Here is a 23126-nt window from a genome sequence, read left to right as displayed (position 1 = left end):
TTTATCATAAACAAAATCCACCTCAATTTTCAACATAAAGCATTACACAAAATCAAGACCTCAACACTCCATACTCAACAACGATAATCCACAAACAGCCAGAACATGTAACTCCACATTCCCAAATAGACCTAATTTCCATAGCCTTATGCAAAACCAACATCCCTCCCCTGTTCTCTCTCTCCGCTGGTGTTTGTAATCGTTTTTATTTTTAAATAAATTTTAGCAAAGTCATGTATTTTAAAAATCTTAAGACTTCTTTATTTATGTCTTTATTTAGCGGTTTCATTAGTGACAAAGGCTAAACTTTCTTGGAAAAATGTATTTTTTGTAAACCATGTTTGCTATTAATTCATTTAGGGCTAGAATATGTTCATTGTCTTCCAATGAAAGAAGGGTTCCTTTCGCCATAGTCGGGAGACATTAGAAGGTTGCCACGCCCGGACTGTTGCACCAACGGATTAGCATGTTAAAGCGATTTCATTGAGGAGCCTAGCTTTCTTAACTAGTAAGTACTGTACTTACTGGGTTTTGGAGGGGGGGAGGTGTCTTTCGCTGGAAATCTCACCCCCTTCTACTTTGAAAATACCTGTGAAACCGGTTTAATTCGTCACAGCCTGCACTCCCGCAGAGAGGGGGGTTGTACTTGCAGTGCATCAGTATAGATGCGAAAGCCAGAGCCAACCGCTACGCCGCCCACGTGTTATGCTCTTTGTTAATGTCTAAGCCGGAACACATCATTATATCTCATTTTGTATTTCTTTTGCCCAGCCTAACAGTATTGTTTTTATTGTTTTTTATCCTAGAAAGCGCTTTGAGGAGCCACCTTTAAAGGCGCCATATACAATAAAGTTCATTATTATTACTATTGTTAATTTGCTGGACAGAGAGGTGAACATTATTACGCAGAAGACAAAGATAGCAATTTACGTTGCATTGTGCATTGTGCTGCTGTAATACAGTTTTAAATAATTAAAAGTCTAAACGGTATCAGCTTTATTTATGGGTTTTAAATAAAGGCGATTTAAACGCGATTTAAACCAATATAAATGTTTATATTGTAACCCATAGGTGACTATTCATTGTTATTAAAATGACTTAAATTCGATCGTGTTGTGATATTTAGAAATATAAATTTGTTTGGTGTGAGTGAAGTTTATTTTATCTCTAACCCAGGGAAAGGTTTTATTTTTTCAAAGAAATGTTTGTTAAAAAAAAAGTCATGGCTCCAGCTGGATTCGAACACCCAATGTGTGATGTGGGAGTCAGGAACCTAACCCACAGCGCCACCGGCAAGGTCACATGAGGAGTGTTGGAAAAAGCCCTACAAACATTATCAACAGACATCGTACAGCGTGTACTATTCTTGTGTTGCAGTACATTAATATAATTATATGGTTATTAATTTCTTTAGATACGCGATTCCATATTATATTTCCTTTTAATCAAATTCTAAAAATATGCTTGTTGACTCCGGTATCACATTAGTTAAAGACTTCAATGCTTAAAATGTTTAGGGAGAAATGGAATACTGGTGTGTATTTTTTCTTTAAAGTACCGAGACCAGCCATATACTGTTTATGTTCCAAAATTAATATTGTTTATGGCCTTCACACGCGTTACAGTATGCTCCTATTCTTTTTATGCTCAGCTACTAAGATTTCCCTTCAGTGGTAAAATTCCATATAAATATTCAATACTTAAACGGGCACAGTAAAGACATTTAAATCTTTCTACGACCGACCAAACACGAATGCCCCTGTCGGTCAACCAATCACGTACCGCGGTATTTTGCATCGTGATGCGGGAGGCCATAGCCAATTACCTCTGGTACGTGTCTGTGCTGCGCACTTTGAATAGCTGCATCTGTATATACAGATAGCAGGATAGCAGGCAGGCAGCTTGATCTGCAAGATGAATTCTGATGGTTTAACAGCATTTTTCTCAACTAACAACTGATTAAGCTTAAAAAACACAGTTGACCTGATTTCTTAAAATATTTGCTAAATTATGAAATTAAGATGAAAAATAGAATGAAAACCAGACAACTCTATATCCCTTGAAGACTTGAGTACTATCCCAGATGCAGACAGAGTGGGAAAGCAAAGACAAAGGCTAGAGGGACAGATTTGAATACAATATTGAATATACACTTCAATTTAATTTGGAATATTGTGATCAGTTTTATTTAGCAAGCTAAAAGGGGGGTTGTAGCTTGCTAAACAGCTACATATGTAGTGTAGTACAAAGTGGTAATGTAGTGGTACTGTACTGTAGTGGTAGTACAAAGGAGAGCGAGCATACTAATACTGAATTTGAAAAGATTGAATAAGGATGAGGATTTGATCAAGGTATTTAAAATCCTTAAAGGTGTTGACAAAAAAAGCAAGGGGGCATCTTCAATATTGAAAATATCTAAACATTTGGAGATATAAGTCGATATTCAGTTTAAGAGCATTTAGGACAAAAAAATGAAGAGACTTACTAACACTGAGAGTCATCATTGAAGTTGACTCTGTAGGATTCTTTAAGAAACAGCTTGACAGGTCTTATCACACTACTAGCAACCATATAAACAAGATAAGCTGAATGTACTCACATGATTTATAACACTTTTTATGTTTTAATGTCAATGTAAATGCCATTAAAAGGGGGTAAGTACAGCTATCAGCATGGTATGTGAGCAAATATAGTGCTGCTTTTTAGTTATTTTGCACATCCACAGCTGCATTTTAACAATTTACAAGATAAATAGCATCATTCCACAGATTTTCTCATTTTAGGACTTACTGACTTTCTAAATTCTATAATCTTTTTGTATTTTCATGCTTATAATGCAGCATACAAGTCCAATATTACTGAAATAACTGTCAAAGCTTTTATAGTACAAAATCATATACAATGAAGAGAATGTATAACTTATATTCACTTATAGCAGTAAATTCATATATCTACAACCCCAAAAATGTAAAGGTTCCATTGAATAGATTCAAATGCTGAATAGAGAGGTAGGTAAAGATAAATGTCATTATACATGTGTAGCCTCTCTTGCAAGTATAACGCATCCCTACAGTGACATCAGCAAGACCCATTCTGTTCCTCCAATCAGCTCTAACTCTTCTGTCAGATGTTTTGAAGGCTGTAACAAGTTAAAAGATGAAAGACTAATATTAAGGCATATCAGAGAAGCAGCCTGTCCTGCCTCATTCTCCCTATGTAGTATGAGGGATGATGGTGTGTATTAAGCAAATGGCACCTGATAAATCAGGTGGGTAAAAATTGAAAACTGCAGACAAAAAGTCATTCAGGTGGGTAGCTGCGTCAGCATGCGTAGGCTGCAAAGGAACAAGTAATAGGTTTATTCCATGATGAAAAAAAGAAGAAAGAAAACAACGTTTCGGCCATAGAGCCTTCTTCAGGTGTGTGAGAGACAAGGCAGTAGGCAAAGGTATTGTAGCGGGAGAACAAAGATGGGAGAGAGGAGAAGTGAGAGACGGGAGCAGGGGACAGAAAGAGAGGCCAATCAAGAGGTGTGGAGTCAAAATAGGTGTAGAGAGGTGTGAAATGAAACTTCCAATGAATGGAGAAAATTTAGAAGAAAAGTAGCCTGTCGTTAAGAGAAGGGGGAAGGTGTGATCCTAGCTGCAGGATCATTTTGGTTTCTGTAGTTTCTGTAGAAAAAAAAGAAATGCAGCCGCTGACAGCAGACAGTGCAGCAGGCTTGACAAAAGAAGACAATGAAATAAGTATTAGTATTATGTGCAATGAGCGAGTGGGATTAATTACAAACACAGCTAAAAGAATCAAAGGGTCAAAGGAAAGGTGAACTGTATTCTAACATATGGACAGAACATTCTTGAAATGCATGTCGAGAGTTGGGAAAGTCAAGTTGGCAGGTGAAAATTATTTAAGGAATGTCTGCTGTTTGCCACATGTTGAATATTTATAAATTACTGAAGGTTTTATTATGGATTATGGATATCGAATGAACCTTGGAGTACAGACCTGTATCTGTTGCAATTAGGTCTCAAACAGGAACAAGACCAAATGTTAAAAATATGTGGTAATTAGCAGTGATAAAAAGCATAAACATTACAAAGTAAGACCACATAATCCAGAATAACATCCTAATATTAGTTTTTCACTAAATTGAACATAGATTTTATTAGATGGTATCTTTAAAAATGACTAAAAACACTGCAGATGTGCAAGAACGATTCACTATCTAAAAATACTATAAACCCACTCAGATAACGCAAACAAATCATTTTTTTATTAAAGCAGAGTTTAAATTAAAAAAACTTTGTTTGAAATAATAAATTATATTTATTATATGTTAAATAAGTTTCAAAATTAAGGGTGGTTAAAATATGCTAAAATATGCTAAAGAACTGACTGAAGTTTCTCAAACTCCATAATGCATTCCCAAACAACAAATCCTTATACTGTCAAATCTGCTTCTCTTAATATTGTATATTAATATTAATATTGTCCACAGATTTCATCCTTTCACTGTTACCACACAGAGCTGACAAAGAATGCTGTGTCTCTAAGACAGACTGAGGAATCCAGTCACTAGGTCCAGGTGAAGGCAAGCAAACAGGTGAGATGGAAAATGCACCAGGCAGATCTGTGGAAGTTCTGGGCTGACTGATAGAACAGGGGAAACACTGGGCAGACTGACAAAACAAGGAGTGCACTGGGCAGCGAGGCAGAACAGAGGGAAAGCTGAGCAACCAGGCAGGTCAGATAGGTTGCTAATAATGCCTTCCACAGTTGTAGCAACCAGGACACAGACAGGGACCCTGCTGGTCATCAGGTCCTGCCTCTGTCTCAGAAAAGCCCACTCAAACAGGTTTAGGCAGAGCACAGGACAAGTAGCAGACAGGCCAGTTTGTGCAAGGAGCACTTCTATACAGACAGAGGAAGCTCAATGACAGAGCGTTTGACTGTGGATAAGACAGGGCTTGGATAGGAGAGGGCTTAAAGGGGAAATCAGTCCCAATTTGTCAGATCGGTTATTAAACCTTGGTAACAAAATAAATTAATGGCACTGCAAAATGTTACAAATTCTGAATTAAGCACAAAATCGTGAACTTTGTGAAAGCACAGTATAGTCGCCACATTGTCAAGAGTTTGCGTGAATTGTGATGTGAGGAGGCCCTTTCTGGTCACTAGTTACTAATGACTAATAATAATGTGATGTACGAGTGAATAAGTAAAGGCTGTGCAGGAGACATTTTACCGCAGAAATTAACCAATGTCATCTGTGTGCAGAGTACACAAGTAGTATTTGGCAGCAAATCTCAAAGTCAAGGGGAATATTTCTATTGGATCAAAAGTGATGCATTCACAAGCCTGCTTGTTTACAATATAATAGGGCTGCTTTTCCTCACTGAAAGTTTTGTTGCCTCGTTCTGAATCGCAATAAGAGCAATATAGTGCTGCATACACCTGGAAATGTAATTTCTATTTTGTGATGTAAATTGGAGGATACACATCACTGTGTACATTTTAATTTCATTGTAGTTTAAAAAGCATTCATCAATGTCGATTCCTTCTTACCCCAAAATAAACTGTTAGAAATACTGTTGCAGTTTCTCTTTAAATGTCTAGCATTGACGATATAATTATCTGTTAAGTGAGGGCAGGTGGCATGGATAGTCACCCCAATCGCATTCTCATAACACAGGGAGGTGTTTGACACCTTGCGCGAACGCGGCCAGTTGCTATGGAAACAGGGCTGTGAACTCTGGCTCGCCAAGGCGTAACATCCACACAATGTCTTCACGTATCTTCTTCCCCGCTTGTCTATTTTTCTTCGAACATGTGTCTTTGGGCAGCTACTTATGTATGTCTAATTTAAAGGAGGTTATGGAAGTAAGCAGAAAATCAGACCCCTATGTACAATATTCTCTTTGGCCGAATTGTGTCCAAATACAAAATTAACAGCATTAAGATGACAAACCACTCTATTACTCATCAAGAAGTAATAAATATAAATTTGAAACCATGGAAAAAAAACAGCATGAAGCACATTTCCAAATGGCAGTTTCATCACTTGCAGTGGTTAAAGAATGAGAAAAATTGTCATATATTCTGTATACATCATGAGCAATGTTGCTGTCTAGATTTAACTTTGTCTTGGACATATATTAAAACTTTTTAAGGAACAGTGACTAATAATCTGACATGTTAGAGATTTTTGGTAACACTCACCATTATTTCAACAGTAAGTGTGATGAAACTCCTCATTATTATAAGACACCATGGAATTAGAGTGACCATCACTGACAATGTCACTTCCACTGATAGCACTGATTTTCTTTTCAGCTTTTCTCTCAACTTTTTTTCAGTAGATTTCATGTTCCCAAGAGCTAACATCTTATTATTATTTTGCAGATTTTCCAGCACATAATATAAACATAGTTACTTGATGCTTCACAATGCACTTTTCAGATCAGTCAACACAAGACCAAACACTGTAACAATAATTTTTACAGGATTTAAAATTTAGTAGTATTTTACCGGGAAACTGTGAAGCTGTCATCACAATAATTCCCTCATTACTTATTTTCATAAGAAATAAAAAGGTGACAAATGCCATTTGTATTTTGACTAGCTTTTCTTATTGGTCTGAGAAACTCATCCAGCTGCTTCTTGAAGGGACTCGGTTTCAAACACATGGCTGAGCTGTTTGTTTCAGATGCCCATAATTGTATAAAGAAATGTATGAATTCTTAACCCTAAAATACTGTTCCACATAGATTCTTGTTTCATTGCTGAGCCTGAGCTAATAAATTCGGTTGATTAGCAAATACCCATGCTGGAAAGCAGTCCCTGGGGTTAAAATTGGAGGATACACATCACTGTGTACAGATTTTATTGCAAATGCTAGCAATGTTAGCACCTAAAAGATTAGGTTATGAAACTTTAAATGTTTAAAACAAATGAGCAAGTTCCAGAAAATAACTCTGGAATGGAAAGCTGGTTGATTTTCATTTAAATAAACAATGACAAAGTAGAATATTTTATATTGTCAGGTAAGGTTAGCTTTATGTGCATTTGGACTTGGTGAATACTAGGTGAAGGACAACTACGTCTAAATATGTTATATAAAATCTTTCCTACTTTTTCACCATAAAGAACTTATATGATGGAGTAAAAAGTAAAAGTAGGAGTTTTGGGGGATTTTTTTTTATGGACAGACTATGATAAACCCATCTAAAGTGATGGAGTGGTTAAGATGTGGAGAAAGAATGGACTGCTATAACTCCAAAGGACCTCACCGCATCTGTGAAGCCTGATGAAGGTAATGGAGGTGAAGCATGGTTGTTTCTGGAACTGGCTCACTCGTCTTTATTGATGATGCAACTAAGGATGGCAGCAGCAGAATAAGTCTGAAGTTTACAGAAACATTTTATCTCCTTAAATAGAAGACAAACACCAATCTGGCTGGATGAACTTGTAAGTAACCTTATTTATGTTTTTATTTTCTAAAACATTCCACCATCTAGCATGACAGTGACTGAACACGTAAGGCCATGCAACCAAGGAATTCACTATGAGAAAAAAAGTGGACAATATTAAGACTGACCAATTTTCCAGATTTAAACCTAATCGAGTATGCATTGTATTTGAGTAACAATAAGTCAAATTCACCTCAAGAGTAGGCAGGTGTTTGCATCTCAAACAATTATACCAAGAGATCACTGGTCACAGACTTCATACAGTTATTGCCTCAAAGCGAAATGAAATTAAATACTGACTTTGACATGTTGAAATCAAATTTGTCTGAATAGTTAATGACATTTGAAATCAGTGGGATGAATACAAAAGTATTATGCATGGAAGTACCAAATATTAAGATGTATATTATAATGTACTTAATACCTATGATGTCATCAAAACTACACTCATAAATTGCTTTACTCTAAAAAAATAACTTTTTAAACTTTGAGGTTTCAAAACATTTAGAAGGTAATGTATATGAACATACATTAGGCATTCTTCAACAAGTTATAATCTACAATTTTTTATTGCATTTCAGATGTTGAAAAAGGCCAAAACATTGTTTTAAATGATTCTAGAACTGTGTAATTTGGCCTCTCTTAGGCTGAAATAGCTCAGTAACAAGTAAGGCCTGGTCATTCCTTAACATGTAGTATGTTATTAGGTTTTTCCTTAGTGATCACTTGTGCAAAAATATTCATTTAATATTTTATTTTCAGTGTTTGGAAATACATAATCTTTTAGACTTTTTACTTAACTTTACTGACTTCACTGATTTACTGTGTTTTTTTTCCTTCTGTGGTACTATGAAGGATATTATATTTGTCTTCATAGCTATGTTATTTACCAAACAACTATACCAACTTGTGCTTACAGTCAGTAATCAATCTATGAATGTAATTTCTTGTTCTTAATAAATTCTTTAAAAAATTTAAGACACTTCTTCCTAGCTTTCTTTGTTTACTTTATGGATGATTCTTTTTAGTGATACTAATAGATATATAAAAATTAGATCTATATTAAAAAATATATCTTTAGAATGTAACTACAGTACATGTGCTCAAACAGTTCCATAGTTATTTTATCACATTTTCCTTCCTTTAAACTCTTGCACTCCTTCACTGTTTTCTGAAATAATAAACCCCAATTCTGTATTTTGCCTTTAGGGCTTTAAAGTACATCTAAAAATATCAGTTTGGTGGCTAATTACTAAGCCTTTGATTTTTTATGAGACTGATGAGTATAGATTATGCAACATTTGATTAATCCAGTTCCTGTGCTGCAGGCTATTTTTTGAAACATAGTTTTAAACCTCCACCTCCTAACTTGTCTCTGCAGAACACTTTATAACACTAATACTATATTCCCTGCAACCCTTCTTGAGCTATATTTCTGCAACTCCAATAACACATGGAGTATGATAGTATATATATGATAGTATGATAATGCACTAGATCACTTTTCTAGCAATTTGTTCTTAATAGTTCTAGTATTGTAACTGAGGAATTTAATAATTGCCAGCATAACTGCTTGTTTCTTCAGAATCTGTTACATATTATGGTCAGTCAGATGATATTGTAGAGTAAAACAAACTATTTTTTCAACTTCTCAAAACAGTTGAATAAAAATACAAAGAAAATGTTGATTGGCCTACACAGGCTATTGGTAATTCTTTGTTAGAATAGCTTTGTTAAGATTGGCTACCATTCCATCTCCAATCAAATTTTTGATCGATTTAATGAATTAAAATATTCTTAGAAAAATACATGAAATCTGAGATAAAGCCTGTTGAAGTCGTTAAAAATGTCAATAGTTTTTTTCTTATTTCATGATGAGTAGAAGGAAGATGGGTGAGACAAAACTTGCCCCTATATATTCTAACCATCCTGACTTGTACTCCTCATGGCTGACATGTTGCATTACTAGCCAGCATTTTAAATCCCCTGTTTTTGCTCCACAATATGTTTTCAGAATCCATTTGGAATCTTAACTCTTTTAATTTGTCCCCCTTCCGGGATAGGAAAATGGATTTCTTCCACCCCCAGGTCTTTTTTCTTAGAGAGTACTCGTTACCAACTCATCACACTCATTATTAGGAACAGGTAAAGGTTTGTTCTATGCTGAAAGAAAAAGAAACACAAAAGTTCAGTTTGGAGCCAAATGAAAAGGTCACCTGAAGAAGGCTCCACAGCTGAAATGTTGTTTCTTTTCTTTTCAGCATAGAACAAACCTTTACCTGTTCAATGGCAGCCTACACATGCCAACACCGCTACCTACTGGAACACTCATTATTAGATCACTAAATCTTTTCAGTAGACATACAAATATGTATATATATTCCAACTTCCAACAATGTTCTCTCTTCAAAACTCTTCCCTAATAGTCATCACTCAGATGCCTCTCTACATCTCTATCCTTCATTTAATCTAAAACTCTTCCACATTTACTCTCATCTCTAACTTTCCCATTTGATCCAGTTTGGTCAGGAGTGCTTCTCTATAACCAGCCCAGGCCTTTACTGTGGGGAGAAGATATGCTATGCTTCTGGTCAGCTTTGGGTCACCAAGCCAAACCTGCTCTTTGGCAGCACAATTCTTCACTACTGTTTCTTGTGCAACACAACTGTCATCTACACACTACCCAGTAGTTCACAGGCCTTCAGTAACACAGGCCTGTTAGCTATTGCAATCCATGTCTGGCAGCAACCCCTGTTTGAGGAGACCTGGTTGTTTTCTGTATTTAATGTTTACAGAACAGAATCTGAAAAATCTAAGCTAATTTTTTAGGTAGAAGAGAAAATGTATCAATTAGCTAATTTTCTCAACATGAAGGTGATAATGTTTTGGTGACAATCTTTAACATGACAAATTTAAGTGCAATAAGTATAACAGCACTTTGAAACCACAGACAGCTGTCTACCTGTTTGTCTGTCATTTTGTCATCTATACCTATACAATAAAACCTCATTAAAATGGATTAATAGGGAAAATGGTTTCTGATAAAAAAAATAGAAGTCTGGAGTATCTGGGAGATGTGAACTATTGCCAGGTCCACCTAATACATTCAACATTTCCCTCAGATCAGATTTTAATTCACGGCTCCACACATTTGATTCAAATACTTGGTTCTTGGCTAATGTTCCTTCTAAACAATGCTTCCCCTAAAAACGTGGAATCTATTTACTAAATCCCACAGCAATTAGATTCATTTCAATGACAGAAAAGGACTGGAACTGCTCAGATGAGTCTCTAAAGAAGATAATGTCAATATCCCAAGAGTTTACAATAAACCTCACAGAAAACCAAAGATATTAAAAAAATATAAACATCTCCCAGATAGGTCTGAAAATACATCTGTTAAATGTTTGTACTTTTTTGAATTAACAGAACTGTATCAATTTAAGTTTGAAGTTATAAACATTTACTAGAACTTTGTGGAAAAATAGTTATATTTTTAAACATTATTTTAAAAGTATTTTGTGTGTGACTAATGGTTTATCTTTATACATTACTTATTGAATAATGGGGCATGCATGTTCTTTGCATTGTATTTCATCTTAAGGCCTGCTATGTTGTCTGTTCTATTTAGGTGGAGTGAGAGCTGATCTTACACTAAAGAAAATCATTTTCAGCTCACAACAAAGTAAATTTTCCTCTGATTGTACCTGAACCCATGCTTCCAATAATGTTTCCAGAAGATCCCTGTTGATCTGGTATTTAACATGTTGTGCAGGGAGGACCATCAGCCCATACTGGATTAAGACTATCTGGCAGACCTCAAGAGGAAGATGGAGGTGGACTTGACTGCTGCTGTGGTTCACCAGAAATGGTAATCCGACTTAAGTTCCAGTGGACATTCTATAAGCACCCATGATCAGTTGTGGGTGTTCTAACCCAAGACAGAAGCAGGGGCTGTGTCCCAACCTCTCCCCTCTCTGTGAAGGTCCATGTATGGATTTAGAGAGACTGAAAAAGGCGATGCAGACAATCCAGTCTGTCTGAGTACTCAGTAACTGATGGTGATGGTGCTACACCAGCATCACTTGGCACCTTACCAAGCTCAACTGGACCCAGCCTTGAATGTGATAGTACCAATTGTAATACAGTGGCACTACATCCATTGGTATAAATTCTATTTTTATTAAAAAGTCAGTTGTATTGTTAATAAGTGAAATTAAATCTGAGGCATACCTAGAATTAAAATAATTCATTAACTTAAATATTCTCTCCTAAAATTCTATTGCTTTTCAGTTTAATGTATAACTATGAATTGCTACATTGTGTGAAGACAAATTAAAGAACAAGTTTTCATGTAAAGAAACATTAATTATTTCAAATTCAGCATCCTGCATTTTTGGTTTCTGTTGTAAATATGTTGTGAATATCTGTATAGGTCTAACAATATGTTTTTGTTGTACTGTAAATGTCGGTAAATGTTTTACTAATTGTTATTGCTTTGGCAACACAGTAATTCATCCATCATGCCAATAAAGCTCTTTGAATTTGAAAATTTAATTACAAAACATGCCTTTTACTTAACATCACTGCCACTGAGTTTTTTGCCTCATCAATCTGTCAAGCACAATATACGGGGAATGGTGATCACTAATGCCAGAGACTGTTTTTCATTTCAGCCGTGCAGTTTATCAATTGATATATGATATCGTTGCACACCTGTCACCAGTTTCTGAATGAGACATCCTGACAATGTCATTTTTAACAGAACAAACATTTATGTAGTATTCAATAATCACAACACAGATATTTTAAATAATTATTGTTAATACAGTAGCAACACAACAAATCGACCTGCATCTCTAATTAGTCTGTGTACATGCAAGTATGCACAAATGTGTCTTATCAAGGGTGTAAACCTAGTTTGAACCCTCTGCTTATGGGATAGGCTCCAGGTTGCCAAAACACCACTTACCCACAACAAACAGCGTTCTAAAACACAAATTGGACACACAATGAAGCCAAAGTAACTCATATCTTTTCCTTATTGTGTAATGGGACCACCTGTTGGAAGTGTTACTAACCTACTTAGGTCTAACTAATTAATGACATTAACCACGCCCTCCATTTGATCACATTCCCACAGCACTCAAACACACACTGAACAAATGTGCAGCGCTTGATCACCCAGTCTATATTTTTATCTGACTAGCTTAATTAGTTCTCACCACAAATGCATTTTTCAACAATTTTTCTACAGCATGGAGTCTTGTTATGCAAACTTCTTTGTTGGCTGGGTAAAAAAAATATCTCTACAAGTAAAAACGCTGATGTCTGTGCTGGTGTGCCTCCAGCTTAAGCAATCAACTACAGCATTTTCAGGGAATATGTCAGTCTGGTCTAAAGTTTAACATTAGACCCTTATTTTACATCACCTAGCTGTGATTGCACTGCCCTTTCTGTCTGGATCCCTTCACGGGATTTATCAAATTTATCCTTAAACTAGAACCACACCTTTCACCAGTTCTGAATGATCAACAAATTTATTTAAAATATTTCCTATTATTTACAGATTTTGTTTTTTCACACTTCCTCCTGGAATTAATCGACCAGATATCAATTTCTTTGGGCACGCTTTCTTTTCCACCAGTACAGCCTATCGTTCTGTTTCTATATTCCCCTTCCCCATCCCTTTGCTTCATATTCCTGTTGCTTTCCTTTCTTCCTTAAAACTGAGGAAAGCTCCTCAGCTGAAACGTAGTTTTCTCCATCGTCTTTTTACTTCTACCGAAAATTAACCTCTATCTGTTCCATTTACAGTTAAGACAAAAACTGAAATTTGCAAACACTTTTGTACTTAAATTAATATTTTATGGTTTAGTATCTTGAAAATACCAACATATGCTTTTCATGCTCATGCAAGATAATTTGATCAAAAATTACCAAAAGAGAGATACTTAACTCTGAATGAAGGAGCTTTAGAGCCCTGAGGTTGTTCTTGTAAACTTGAAAAGCAATTCAACCACAAGGCCTTGAAGCTCTGAACCTCCTTTTATGTTCGTATGATTCTGAATAACATACATAGCTCTAAAGATTTATTCAAACAGCAAATGAAACAGGAATACAAAAAAAAACATCACACAGCAGAAAGAATTACAGATTGGATAATGTGTTTCACTTTAAACATTCAAATAACGTTACAGTGCACAGAAAGCACTGCACAGAGAAATGTCACATTTGTCATAAACAATTAATTAAATTTGCAGAAGATAACAGGGGGCCATTTATTCACACTTATAAGTATTGTTTCAAATGCAGACCCTTTCTACAGTATCCTATTTTGCAAAATTACAAAATGATGCAAGCGTAAAAAAATTATATGTTGTGAAATACTGTATTTTGTATTAGGTTTTATGGATATTTTCCATCTATAAATGGAGAGAAACTCCAGCATGTACTAGGACATTCTGTCCACACATCCAGTTCTTTCTCCCAGGAAATTTAAGATCAGCCAAAAATGGGCATTCCAACATGAGAAAGATCCCAAACATACACTAAAATCTCTAAAGGAATGGTTAACTGTAATCACAATAAATGTCCTTGACTGTCCACCTCACTCTCTAGACTTCAGTCTAATTGGGCATTTGTAATTCAGACTTAAAACGGCAATTCACTAATGGAAACCAATGTGTCTGAAGGACGTAAAGAAATTCTCTGTAGAGGAATGTTCATAAATCTCCCCTCTGATTAGCCAGAGCCTCGTAGCACCATAGCACTGCATTACTAGAGGTGTCTAGTCTAAACCTTGCCAGAGGAGGACTTACAAAACACTAACTACAGGCAATGTGAATAAATCTGGCCTTCATGTTTTCTGAACTAAAATGATTAAATGTTTATGTAAGAAATATCCAATCTCAAAATCTTTCTATTATTTTGATATTTATTCTTCTAATTTCATCATGGTCATGAACAAATTTGGAAGGGACTATACATATTAAAGTAAAGAAAATTGAACTGCACTTTCCAAGACAGAGCGATTTTGTTTTCCAGGTCCTGACAACTCCCGCTTATATGAAACAGAGAAAGGATGCCTGAGTATAGAAGAGGGTGATGATTGCAATGAGGTTTGACATTCATGCTGTGATGCAGCACCAAGGAAATTAAAGTGAACTGATAGCTTGGAAACATGTGACTTAAAGATTTAAATAACCTTTTAACATAACATCTATGGACATAAATGCAAAACACATACAAGAATTTAAATGATTGACCATGACCTATATGTTCATACTATTAAGAATGTGTTAGGCTGTGCCAGTATCTATATCCATAAACAAAGTCAAAAGTGACCCTTTCTGAACTATTGTATGAACACAAAGAATTACCACTGATGAAACTAGAGCACTTCCTGTTCCTAGCTGTGTCGGTGAATGTGGAAGGTGGGAACTGAGGGCTCACCAAGGTTAATTGTTCTTTAATATGTCACATCAGTGTTTTTAATCACAGAGAGCTGTAGAGAGTGAAAGAGAGAGAGTACGGTGCACCAGCAAGCGGTCCATAAGGTAGAGAGAAAGAAAACGTCCTGCTTTATATAGAAGAAGATATATGAAATAATGATGAAAGGGGAAAAAATGTTTTAAAACTCTATTATTAGATGAATTAAACACCAAACATAGCATACTGAAAAAATATACAGTACAGTAAAATGTAACATAGAAAATAATTACCTTTTGACTAATTTAGGAATATTATACATTTCATTACCCTACTCTGTACTATTCATAAATTAAACACAAAATAAAGTATATATAAAAAGTAAATGATAAGGTAATACAATCATGTGGGTACTTCCCTGACACAATTGCAAAACAGGTTTCTCACATTTTTTAAACAAAAATGCATGAGATAACATGCAAACATTGCCATACATGAGCAAAAATAAAGCCAGAATAAGAGTGTTATGGAGCCCTGGTGGATGCTGGAGGTGACTGCATTATGCTTCCTCCACACTTTTCATCCACAGAAGGAACTCACTGCACTACCAGCTCTAAGGATGTAAAATTAACTTTCTGTAACTCATAAATTGTATAATTGGACCCTTGAGAGTTTTTTATACAAAGCTGAATGTATCCATGTTGAGTCTTACGTAACCTGAAGAGTTGGAGAATGTTAGTTATGTTCAATACTGGTAAGAATTTTTCAGCACATACAGTAGGCCAACTGTACGGTCACAAAAAGTAACAACATCCTTACGACACCGTGCAAGATGTTTGTAATATCTATTTATACTCATTAAATAAACATATTTTATATCTGCTTATCAAGAGATTTACTTGCCTGACAACTGTGCATTCATGTACTAAAAATTAATGGTCTATTATTCCAGCCCTTTCTTACTATACCATGAATTTCTTAATTATATTCAGTATTCACTGTGTGAGAAAAATAATATTTAAAATGAAAGATTTCCTCTTCACCACCCTCTACAATAATAACTGTGTTAATAATAACTGTGTTAATATACATACTATGTGTATATTAAATAAGGTTTCTTTGTAAAGCAATGTCTAAACACTCTTAATTGATAAGTACCACTTAGTGATTTAGTACTCTGTAATCTCTGTACACTATAAAACTATAGTTTTAACTATAGTGTAAACTATACAGGCAGGTTCAGACTTAAAAATCTGCATCAGAAAACACATAATTAAGTAATTTATTAATTATTACAAACATTGTTGGTTAAACTAACAATTACAAAGACTGCTAACAATATCTAATCTAATGTGTTAAAAAAAACATAACAGATGCACCTAATCAGTTCACCCATTGAACTGTGGTAACAGTACAACTTAATGTAAGTGAAAGTCTGTGATAACCATGAATCAGGAGCTTGGTGTTTCAGAATTCCAAACGGCAAGGACGATGGTGTTCTAAATATGTAACAGAGTCACACCAGTGATCCATTTTATTTAGATTGAAAAACTAATTTATTAGCAGTTAGGTCAAATTATGCACTCATAAAACCAGTTTTCAGGTATTGTTCAACTTTAACAACTACTCAAGGAGTTAAAAAGAGAAAAAGAAAAACAACCAAAAAGTGGTATCTTTTGGACTTTGGACTATTGTTCAGCTTGTTGACTGTTTATTTTGTGTTGTGCACACAGGCTTCATCCAGATAAGTGAGGCCATTCACTTATCTAGTAAGAAACATACAGTTCATTTAGGGCATTTTAGTCAATGTTTTTGGTGTTTTGCTCACTTCATTAAAACACTAATGTCCAATGACTTTAGAATAATGTATAGTGATATAAGTATATACATACACATACATGTATTTAAAATAGGAGCAAGGATGTGAATTAAATTTTAATAAGGAAGGCAAACATTAATTATGAATATAATTTAAAAGCTTCATCCACCCACATTTAAATAGACAGAAGCCTCAAAACCACCCTGGAAAAACCTTTGAAAATATTTTTCTTGTAAAAATATGTTTGTGTGGGGGGGGGGTCATGTGCCGCTCGGACCATACCTATACCATCTACCTCATTATAATTTTTTTTATTGCACATCTGCAGTCATCGTTTACATTCAAACTGTTTACTTGTACATTGTCTACTGTTTGTATATTGTCTTGATGCACTGTCTGTACTTCCTGTTTTACACTTTTTTTTAAACAATTGAGAGACTTTCTGTAAGTAAGAATTCCATTGTACCAGTACATGTATCAGTTACATATGGCAATAAAGTTCAAGTTTAAGTACAAGCCAGTGGCAGCACGGTAACGGCACCGCCCTCTACTCCTCTGTGCATAACAGGGATGGTGGCCGCCCGTGCTAGCAAAAGGTCTTCTTTAGCTCAGCCGGCAATACCCCTGTTGAGTGACGCCAGAGACCCCGGTTCGAGCCCAGGCGATGAGGGACGAAAGGGGGCGGGAGCGGTGAGGGCACAAGTCTGAGAACCTGAACTTGCTACAACATTTTTTATCACACATTTTGATGCTAGCCAACATAAACTTGCACCAGAGACGACCCACTGATTGACACAACAGTGACACAAATTCCGTCAAAATACATTTGAACTGCGAACCCATCGCATCTAACCGATCATCAATTCACAAATAATTCAATTTTTTTTATGGACCAATGGGGGTTTTCACTTTGTGAAACCTAGGGTTTTTAAAAAAAACTCTAAAGGACCTCTTTGTTATGAAGTGACACAATTTAAAAAATAAAGGGGTTAATTTCACATGAGAATGCCTAGTATTCTGATGCTATTACCACATAGTATTTTAATCCTCTTGACTTTAGAGCAGGAGCATTAGAATAAAATGAATACACAAAGATTAAAAAGATCCTTTAATTTTATTTCAACAGTAAAGTTTTTGTTACTGTAGTCAATTTTTTGTTTTCTCAGGAAACAAAGACAGCAGGCCTACCTTTTTACAGCATCCCTCTTTTGGTTGTCAATGCTGTCCCACCATTTGGAGAAGTAGGAGATCTCTGACCACAGCATTTTTCTTCTCTTGTCTTCATGTAGCTTTACCACCATATTATTCAAGATATGTTGTGTCTGGTCATGGTAGTAGTCATCAAATGTCTTCAGCCATCCTGACATATACAGACAACAGAAAATGGTCCTTAACCATGTGAATGTCTACTTCAGAGATGGATTTTCTTTACAATTTAAAAAAATGTTGAGCACTGAGCATGAAAAAACTGTCTGAAAAACACTTATGTAAAGTAACCAGAGAGATTTTAGGTGGTAAATTTGCTTCTTAATTTCTAGAATCTCAACACCTGCAAGGGCAAATTTCTTGATAAAATACCCCGACTGTCTCTAAAGGGTTCAGAAATAGTTGAATGATTACTATAGCTAAATCTATCATTCGAATCATGCAACAATAATATCAACAATGCTCCTGTTCAATGTGGTAAGGAGCAAGTACTGTACATACAGCAAACAGAAAACGAGGTCACATAAAATGGTTATGTTATGTCTTTAAACATTTTTAAATAAAAATCATTTTTAAAGAAAGCTTTATATCGACAAAGCAATGTATGAAAAATGGCACCAATACTGTTTTGGCAGTGATTACACCAACTTGATTTGATTCTTTGAAACTTGTGGTGTTGCTGAATTCAATGTTTTTTGAAGCACGTCCTGACAACATACTATGAAACTAAGCTGCCATCATTTTGATTTTCAAAAGTTATCTAGGAAGTGTCTGCAAGAAAGAAGGAAAATTAAAGATAGCACACCTTTGTAAATCTTTGTAAATTTTATTAGGTTTTCTCATAATTGCAACAGTCAGAGCCGTGGGTGTCTTCCCTAAAGTCTAAAGTATGTAAAATAAGGAATGAATATTACTGATAACTGATATCCAAATAACAGTTGTAAAGATTTAAAGAAAACAAGCTATAATTACACAATAAGGCAATATAATGATTAATGATAAATAAGATGATGTGTTTAATGAAGCTTAAATAAAAAATATCACATTATATGGACAAGAATATTTAAACATAATTCAGGACTTAATGAGTCACATATTTAAGCTGTGAATTAGTGCTTATCTTCAGTGCATGTACAGCAGCTTTTAATTAAAACCATTTCCTGATAGCCATATCCAAAATATCACCCTTTTTAAAATCATTTTAAAATGATGCAATAATACTATTGTTTATATTTATACAGTGCTGAAAAGTAAAACGATGTTCAGTGACACTTTGACCAATTTGTATGTTTTCCATCAACAGTATGTTGTCGGCTTTCTTCTGCTTTACTTTCCTTCAATCTGCAATCCCAGAAACGCCTGAGCAGGCTCACACTATGGTGAGCGATGAATCTTCCCTTGCGAGCCCTAACATTTAATCTCCCCAAGACTCCAGTCTCTGCTTTGGAAATTATTTAATTTTCGACTTATCAGAGCACGCAATGTTTTCCAAGAACACGGGTTACATACAGTGCATCCTGATAAGCTGCATGCACCTAGTTTTTTTTTTAAGAAGAGGCTTGTAAAGATTGTTTTTTCATTAATCATAAGCATTCCATAATTTACATATGAAATTAGTAAATTAGGGACATATTTGCTTAAGATGCTGAAGGCAGAAAAGGAAATCTTATCTTTAATTATCAATCAAATCATCACAATGGGACAATGGCACAATAGTATTCAGGATGGCATCATACTGTATTAATGACAAAGTGTTCAGTGTAAGGAAGTACATTATGCACCACCTAAAGTTCATCCATAGGTTTTACTTAGGTTGACATGACTGGCAATAAATGTATGTTAACATGAAATAATATAGGAATCTTTTCCACTGGACGTTTCACTTGTCAGCATTTTGTGTTTGCAATGCTGCTATAGCATCGTAACTATAGAACAGGTTGAAGAAAAAAACAACAACAATGGTGGAAAAATATATAGCTTGGTTAGCATTTAACATTTGTGCAAAAAAGTTACTATTAGTAAATTTCAATAAAAAACATTTCATTATTAAGCAACTAGGTGTGAAGTTGTATTTAATTTATAATTTACAAATGCAAATGCATGGCGTTCAATGGTGCGGGCGGTGTTCTGACAAACTGAGCTACCCAATCAGGATGAGTGGGATAGAATAGGTTTCTGAATAATTAGAAGGATTTAACTATAGGAAAATACCACAAGCTCCCACTCACTTGTCTATTAACCTAAAGTTAGCAGAGTTGCAGTTCAATTTAATACGTTATTGCAGCATATTTTCGGTTTGCTTAACCCTCATCACATGGATAGTAGTCTTTTCAAAGAACTGTACAAGAAAAAAAGATAAAGCTGGTGATCCTATCAGAAAAAAATACGGGCTACTTCGAAAAAGTGTTTAACAATCATCAGGTCATATTGTTACATCGATTAGGTTATATAAAATTGTTTAGCCTAAAAACAAATAGCTCGTCCTGTAAACCTATTCATACACAGGTCGTCTTGTAACCTACTGTTATATATAGCTCATCTTGTGCAATACAATACAATCAGAATAGACTACAGTGTTAACCTGGTTAAATGATACAGCAGCCGAGAGAGATATAATCTACATGTTTATTATTTATCAATGTTCATCAACGCAGCTCATATTGGCAAATCCTACAGTCAACAGAAACATTTACTTGCTGCTGTTCTGAGTTCACTGTTGGATTTCAAGCGACTTATTTGAAGTTTATTTTGAACTTTGAACTTATTTGAATCCTGTTTTATTTATTTTATATTTAACTCTGCACTCTGAACTTTTTTGTACAAAAATGTTTTTTTTCCTGAAATTTTAAAGTGAAAGCCAAAGCAGTAAGAAGTAAGATGTTAATAAAGTTAAGTTGAAACTTGTTTCTCATTATTTTATTGAATAAAGGTACAGTATATGGCTACTGAACAATGCCAAACTATTTGTCACAGCCTTTCTCATTTACAAGCCATAATTAATAGATTAATCATTGTAACATTTACTTGAATAATTGATTATCCAAATATTTGTTTGTTGATGCCCTCATGAAAACTAATTTGATAGTTTTATGAAACTAAAAATTCATTCAGTATGCTAGAGCATCTTCACCAGTGTCACTCTATTCTTCTTTTGACTGCAAATTGATTTGAAGTTTTTAGACGCCTCCCAATAATTAGTCAATCTGTTTTTACAGGAATTTCTCTCATTTCTCACACACTTACTGTATACATCACAATAATGGAAGCTTCTTTGCCAGGATCAATAGCAAACATTCCAGCCAACCCTATATAAATTTGACGTTTTGTTCATGTAAAATTATTGCAAAGCTTTGTATTAATCTTATGTATTTCTGCACGTGCCCCTGGTGTACCAATAATGCACCTCTGAAGGCAACAGCAGACCTAGCAAGGACTGAAACCTATCTGCTTGGAAATAAAACTGACAATAATTTGCCTCTTTATATAAGGGAATAATTAGAGGTTTGTTTTACATCTACTTAATATATGACTATTGGATTTAGCTCAATATTCAAATATTTTCATCCACACAAGAAATTAGGCTTATGTTTTGTTAAGTGGCACTTTCTATTAGTTTACTCCTCACTTTCCCATTAAATTTAAGATATTTTAGCTTTTATTACATTGTACTTTTCTTTTCTTTCCAGGTATTATAACACACGGTTACTTTGTGAAACTAAAAATCTAGAATAGTTTGGAATTTCTCTAGGCTCAATATAGGACAGCTGTATTATTTTACAAGAAGTGAAGTGATACTGTGGCTCGTGCTCCACCCTGCTGAGTCACAGAAAACAGTTCATATCATCTTTCCTTTCTGCTCCATTTGCAGTCAGCTAGAGTCTGCGGGATATCTCACATTTACATGAAGCTAGATATTCTATACATAGTGCATCACATTTTGAAAACTAAATTAGACATTTCAAAATGGTTTATTAGCCGCATTCCTATTATTTGACCATTTGCTTGATGTACATACTATTCTATATAGATAGCACATTATCTGTTCTTCGTTCCGCTTAAGTTGTTAAATGCTAGAATAGTTTTCCTGTTTTGATAACAGAGGCTCCCAAAAGCTCTACAGCTGTGGCTGGGAATTTAAGTGGTATAACTTCTGACTTAGCAATGAGTCATTCTTTGGGAGCCATTTTGAACTCAGTTTGTCCAAAAGTAGCCTAAATGGAAATTTCAGTGAAGAACAGATGAAAACTAAATTTGGCATGATAAAAGCACTAAATGCCAAAATAAATAAAATACTGGTATTTAAGCAATTATTCAGAGTTAAAATGAATAAAACATTTAGATGGAGATGCACATTATTTCTACTGATAAGATCCATGATTAATTATCTTCAAGCACTTATGCATGGTATAAAAGCAAACATTTTATATTCACATATTTTAAAAGAAATAGAAATGTACACTTTCAAGACTGCAAAAGTAAAAACTATTAGTAGTGATAAACCTTTTTATCCAAAGAAGTCTAAAAATAAGATATTAGTTATAACTGTGTCTAAATTAATCTCCTGTCCAAGTTTGAAAGAATGAGCACTAATGTTAATTTTATTTTATGTAAATTCTCATATTTGCACAACACTATGTCTCAAATCCACAACATGACTGTCTATCCGCATAGTGACAATGATGTTGCACTTCTCAAACACAAGTATCAGGTACTTTGAAAGTTTTGTAGAAACCAGAATGTTCACTCTGCAACATGCAATTACAGAACTCAAGGAGAGCTAAATACTTGAAAAAAAGAATGTGATCTTAAATCCATAAACTTCCAATAATCTTAATACTGTGAATCACCCTTGTACAACCTTCAGAAAAAAAAATATTGTTGGTGTTTGGTTGTAAAAAAACAGCTTTAAATTGTGTCTTTTTATTGCTCTGCAAGTTTAATGACTAATATAAAAACAGCAAAGTGCTGGACTATTCCTTCTTAACTACTTCAGAGCTCTTCTTTGTTTCTGAAGGATTGGGCATAATTCAGGTGAACGAAACACTGTATTCACAAAATCAGTTTTGTAAATGTCAAGGAATTAGACCCCAAAACAAACAGTTTATTAATGCATCTAAATATGTTAATAACAGTCATTTCAATGTTTCCACTGACAGAAGACCCTACAAAACAATTAGTTTAACATTTGCTCATTTTTAGCA

The 23126-nt window shown here is 34.7% G+C and overlaps 1 protein-coding gene across 3 annotated transcripts in view; it reads right to left on the bottom strand.

Annotated features, from left to right (window-relative positions):
• Nucleotides 1-23126, bottom strand: part of man2a1 (mannosidase, alpha, class 2A, member 1) — a 258837-nt gene that overhangs the window by 194348 nt on the left and 41363 nt on the right. For all 3 annotated transcript variants that reach the window (XM_088629350.1, XM_088629351.1, XM_088629349.1), the window contains one exon: nucleotides 17908-18079. In XM_088629350.1, the coding sequence (XP_088485476.1) occupies nucleotides 17908-18079 (172 nt within the window). The remainder of the gene's footprint in view (nucleotides 1-17907; nucleotides 18080-23126) is intronic.

This window comes from Lepisosteus platostomus, chromosome 4 (genome assembly GCF_059453375.1).
Source record: "Lepisosteus platostomus isolate fLepPlt1 chromosome 4, fLepPlt1.hap1, whole genome shotgun sequence".
Taxonomy (NCBI): domain Eukaryota; kingdom Metazoa; phylum Chordata; class Actinopteri; order Semionotiformes; family Lepisosteidae; genus Lepisosteus; species Lepisosteus platostomus.
Note: the sequence above shows the minus strand (reverse complement) of the source record. Positions and strands in the feature narration are given on the sequence as shown.